The sequence below is a fragment of the Pteropus vampyrus genome, unplaced genomic scaffold, assembly GCF_000151845.1.
Source record: "Pteropus vampyrus isolate Shadow unplaced genomic scaffold, Pvam_2.0 Scaffold76, whole genome shotgun sequence".
NCBI classification, from domain to species: domain Eukaryota; kingdom Metazoa; phylum Chordata; class Mammalia; order Chiroptera; family Pteropodidae; genus Pteropus; species Pteropus vampyrus.
In genome coordinates, this window is record NW_011888857.1 from 7110553 (window position 1) to 7116127 (window position 5575).

The following is a 5575-nucleotide window of genomic DNA, read 5'->3' on the forward strand; positions in this document are numbered from 1 at the left end:
CAGTAACATGTCATGTGTATATTGTATTGTGTGTTCATCACCCAAAGTTAAATTTCTTTCTTTCCTTCCTTGACCCCCTTAACTCTTATCTACCTTCCGTCTCCCCTCTTTCCCTCTGGTAACCACTAAACTGCTTTCTGTGTCTACGAGTTTGTTTGTCTCGTCCCTTTATTGCTTTCAGTTTTATATCTCACATAAAAGCGAAATCATATGGTTCCCAACTCTTTCTTTGACAATTCATTTACCATGATAATCTCGAGATCCACCCATGTTGTTGCAAATGGCAGTATTTCATCTTTTCTTATGGCTGAGTAATGGTCCATTGTATGTATGTACCACAGCTTTTTTTATCCAATCATCTATCAAAGGGCACTTTGGTTATTCCCATTGGCCACTATGAATAATGCTGCAATGGATATCGGGGTACATATATCTTTACGGATGTTTTCAAATTTTTGGTAGATACCTAGAAGAGAGATTGCTGATACTTCTATGATACTTCTATTCTTAACTTTTTTGAGGAACCTCCATACTGTTTTCCATGGTGGCTGTACCAATTTATATTCCCACCAGCAGTGTATGAGGGTTCCTTTTCCCCCACAACCTCTCCAACGCTTGTTATTACTTGTCCTGTTGATGACAGCTATTCTAACAGATATTGGATACTATCTCACTGTGATTTTGATTTGCATTTTCCTAATAAGTAGTGAAGTTGAGTATCTTTTCATATGTCTGTTGGCCGTTTGTATGTCTTCTTGGGAGAAGTGTCTGTTCAGGCCCTTTGCTCATTTAATTGGATTGTTTTGGTATTTTTTTATTGTTGGGTTGTATGAGTTCTTTATATATTTTTGATATCAGCCCCTTATCTGAGGTGTTGTTTGCCAATATCTTCTCATTCAGTTGTTGCCTCTTTGTGTTGTTGATGATTTCTTTTGCTGTACAGAAGCTTTTTAGTTTGATATAGTCCCATTCATTTATTTTTGCTTTTACTTCCTTGCCTTTGAGGTCAAATTCATAAAATCCTTTCTAAATCCAAGATCCATGAGTTTAGTACCTAGGTTTTCTTCCATGCAATTTATTGTTTAAAGTCTTTTATTTAGGTCTTTGATCCATTCTGAGTTCGTTTTGGTGTATGGAAACAGAGAGCAGTCTACTTTCATTCTTTTGCATGCGGCTTTTCAATTTTCCCCCGCACCATTTATTGAAGAGGCTTTCTTTTCTCCAGTCTGGGCTTTCAAAAACAATTGGAGGCACAGCACAGTGATTAAGATCACAGGCTTTGCAGGCTGACTTTGTGGATTTAAATCCCAGCTCATCCTCTAGTTGTGTAACCTTGAACAAGGTATTTAACATACCAGTGCCTTGTTTCCCAGATAATAATAATCACACACTTACCCTGCTGGGTTGTCGTAAGGAGTTGATGAGTGAACATATGTAAATTCGTCTAACAATGCTGAGCATAAGCTCTCCATGTGTCAGCCGTTATCAGTGTGTAGAGCAAGAGTTGCCCTGCTTTCGGTGAAAGTGCCTGAGAGCTGGTGGGTTCAGAGATTTTAATAGCAGGAAGACAGTTTGAAAGGAATTCTGTAAAGCACAATAACAGAAAGATCTAGTGCAACATAAAAGAAGTGGTGAACTCTGGAGAGGACAGTTTAAGCTGCAGATCATGAACACGTAGTGCAGCAATCTTCAGGTTTTTCTCCCTTCAGCTCAGGGAGAAGGCGTGTGGTTGGATGAATCCAACTGGAAGCTGTGATGAAAGAACAATGAGATGCTGGAATTAAGAACTCTGAAGTGAGGAACCATGGAATCCAAGCTAGATATGTTAGTAAGATGGAAAACTGATACTATGTGGTTACACCTTGAGCAGGGAATTGTGGTAACCTGGCAACCCTAATTCCTCAGATGCTTTCTGAACAGCTAAGGATTTCACCATCCCTGCACTGGGATTAGAAAATAGTTCAGGGAAAGGGTGGGGCCCATGGGGCAAGGATAAAGAGAATTGTGATGGGTCGGGGTGGGGCTCGCATGCAGTGTGTGGGGATCAGGCAGTGGGCGCCAGGGGCGCTCTGCAGCTCAGAAGCATGTGCCTGCACTGTTTAGGGAACGAAAGTACCCAAGTCAACCCTGTGAGTCCTTCGCCCTTAACCCCACCTCGACCACCCCTGCCCACGCCTTGAGCCTGGAGGCCATGGCAGCTGCTCGAGCTTTCGGCCACTGCACGTGTGGTGCTGGGTGTTGGGAAATCCTGGTGAAGTAAACGGACCAGATGCTGGGCTACAGGGCACACCAAGGACGGGGGAAGGCCTCGCGCCTACTAAGGAGCCATACACATTCAATCATCTGTTGACTAACCCATTGAGCCGCCCTAGAAGGTGGGGTGGGGTTAGAGAGGTGTAGTGGGGAGGATAAACTTCTCAGTAGTCAGATAGGGAGGAGACTGCTTTTGAGTCTTTGGGTTAAACAACTGGATCAAAATGATAGGAGGGGTAAGTATGGTACAATTTAGAAGTTAGGGGGAGAAGTGAGAATCCATGAACTAAAAGCCAACCTGCCTGTGCCTCAGAAAACTATACCACCTGATGGGGTTTCTCAAACACCACAGCTTTCCCAGGTTTTAGAAGCCAGACTAAAGACCAGTTCGTTAAGCGAGGATCAGTGTGACACCACTGAAGTCACGTACCAACAGAAGAAACACGACTCTCCGGATTTTCTGTATACACTTTTCCTCCAGAGTTAATCTCTATACGTTTCCTGTATTGTCCTAAAAAAATAAAATCGCCAATTATCTTACCAGCAAAACGGATTTGGGAATAGCAGAGAATTGCAATTCTGGACAAGCATGCTATAACTATAGGCAGGCAAAAACTATAGGCAAATCCAACACACAAAGGCGAGGAACTTTATAAAGAAAAAGGAGTAAGTTGGGAGGGATTGTTTTGAAGGAAAATTCAGATTGGTGCTGGTTTCTCATCCGCTGAGGTGCTGGGCAAGGAAGAAAACCTTCCTTCTCCTGCTGGAGTGGTAGAGTAGTACCAGCTTGCAAGACATGTCTCTTCCAGCTGAGGTCCATAATTGAGTTCTTCCTGATAAGGGTCTGTAATTGACGACAGGTGGTAGTGCATGATGGCACCCTTTTCTGGCCTCCCGACTCCATTTTAAATGAGCTTCCCCTTTGTTAATTTTCACACCTGTAATGTGGTTCTTTTTTCTCATACTACCATTGCCAATCTCCACCCTGATTTTTACCTTAATATTCCTCTGATCCTGCCTCTTGCAGTTGAGATAATATATATGTTACATAAATAAGGAACAGTAGCATAGGCTTTCTGTTATAACTCATCTTTCTGTTTATTCATGATTTTTATGTATTTTCTTTAAAATTATTTTACATATTTTGTAGGAAGGACCAAGACGGCATCATCCTTCAGAAGTCACTGAAAGGCAGGTAATGTTTAAATAAATAATTATGGGTATTTCAAAATTGGGACTTGATCTTGTAACTTTATATGTGGTAGTCCCTAATATGACAGAATGTTTATTAGCTAGACACTTCTGTGTTATCTTTCTTGGGACTCTTGGATCTCGTGACTACCATTAGAGTTAGTCTTAACTAGGATAACCTAAATAGCTTATACTCTCATTTTTTAATGTAATATTTCATACATATACGAGAATATATGCAGAATATTTAATTTGTAAAACAGAATAAAACATACCTCCGACTCAAGAAAATATTCTAGGTGTCCTTGAACTCATCCAGGGGCTGCTTCTCTATTCTACCTCCCTACATCTCTCTCAGAGGTAACCACTATCTTGGATTTTATTTTTACCAATCTCATTTTTTAAAAATAGTTTATCACATATGTGCCTCAAAGTATATTGTTTGATTTGCTTACTTTTGAACTTTATAAACATATGATCACACAAAATTTGGTGTATAATTTATTCTTCTCAAAATGGTCTCCTAAGATTCATCCACATTGTTGTGTAGAATTATAATTCCTTCGTTTTCACTGTTTCATATTTCCTTGTAGAACACATCTCAGTTCATCAATCCCTTCTCCTGTTGATGGATAGTGGGTAGTTTACACATTTTCCTGTAATGAACAGTGCTACTGTGAACATTCTAGTACATATTTTTGTTTTTTGTTTTTGCCCATGAACAAGAGTTTCATGTGATTATTTAAGCAGGAGTAAATGGCTGGATTATAGGGAAAGCTAATTTTTCATGTTATTAAGTAATGCCAAATTGATTTTTTTTTTAATTGTACCAATGCATTTCCATTGGCAGTGGGTAAAAGTTCCTATTATTCATATCCTTGTCACCCTAATACTCTATTTCACTATCTTCAAAGCATTCCAGTTTGGTCCCCTAGGTCTCTGCTACTTAATATGCCATATAATGGGGACATAAAAAAAAGCTTTGTATGATATGAAGCATTTAAGAGAAATAATGTACATGGACTGTTTCCTTATTACGCCCCCCAAAAAAATCCCTTGGGGGTTTTTAATGAACATTACCTTTAAACTAAAAATAAATATCTATATCCATGAATCTTGGATCTAACTTACACAATCAGTAAAGTGTGAATCGAGAGTAAGCAGTCTCATTTGAAAACTCTACTAATGGTCTAATGTGTTTTCTTCATCTACAAACCACATGTTTGAAAACGATTTTTTCCTACTTCTATGTAGCTATGTAAACTTTATGCATTAATTGTGTTTATCCTTTTTTAGTGACATAAACCAAAAATATAATCAGCATATTACCTTTTGTTATAAAAAGTACGATTTGTTTTCTTTTAATTTTCCAAAAGGCCATGGATAAACGTATTCAGAACATGCGAAACCTAAAGAAACAGAAGAGGAAACTTAATAAACAGTTTGCAAGGCCTTCTCCTCTTCCAGAACCAGGACTACTAGTAAGTATAAAGACTTCACTGTGATTAACAGATCCTTAAATGTAAAATATAGCCTTATTTTAAATATATGTAATACTCTAAATTTTTTCACCTTTCCTCTAAGAAATGTGTAATTGCACTCTGGAAAGCTACCTTAAAGCTCCTTTAATTAAGCTCTCATCTATTATTTAAATCTTCTTTGTAGTCATCTCCTGGGGATGATGCGGTTTAATGAAAAAAGTACTATCTTTGAAACCATGTTCTGGATTCCAGATTGGCTGACAAAATTATCTGACAAAATTATTCACTTGAATATTTTCGATTATATTATTTGGAAAATAAAGACAAAATCTCCTGCCAAATATTTATTCAGCCTAGGCTTGAACACATCACAAAACTCTACACCAATCACAGCTTACTTCATCTTTGCATATTTTTGACATGGATTTAAAAGTTCCGCCACATAACATTATATTGCTTCCAGGAGCCTTTCGCATGTGTATTATATTTCTTATAGCCAGACATAAATCCAGTGGCCATTCCATTTGAAAGTTCTTCAGCTAGTCGAGGATACCTATCACCTTCCTTAACATCCAGGCTTTTCTTCAGGGTAAAAATCCCCAATTTCTTCATCCATTCCTTTTTCAACTTAGTAGTGGTCCCTGGCCTTA

At 38.5% G+C, this 5575-nt stretch overlaps 1 protein-coding gene across 1 annotated transcript; it reads left to right on the plus strand.

Annotated features, from left to right (window-relative positions):
• The first annotated feature begins 2084 nt into the window (after positions 1-2084).
• CCDC179 (coiled-coil domain containing 179) lies at positions 2085-5136 on the plus strand. The gene is made up of 4 exons (XM_023532093.1): positions 2085-2129; positions 3404-3448; positions 4821-4925; positions 5110-5136. The coding sequence occupies exons 1-4, from the start codon at positions 2085-2087 to the stop codon at positions 5134-5136; spliced, it is 222 nt and encodes a 73-aa protein (XP_023387861.1).
• Positions 5137-5575: the final 439 nt, after the last annotated feature.

Bases quoted from the DNA above. Each gene is read 5' to 3' on its own strand.
- CCDC179 (XM_023532093.1), top strand. From the start codon at position 2,085: ATGTGCCTGCACTGTTTAGGGAACGAAAGTACCCAAGTCAACCCT. The intron at 2,130-3,403 runs GTGAGTCCTTCG...CATATTTTGTAG, and splicing joins AAAGTACCCAAGTCAACCCT to GAAGGACCAAGACGGCATCA. The intron at 4,926-5,109 runs GTAAGTATAAAG...TCTTCTTTGTAG, and splicing joins TTCCAGAACCAGGACTACTA to TCATCTCCTGGGGATGATGC.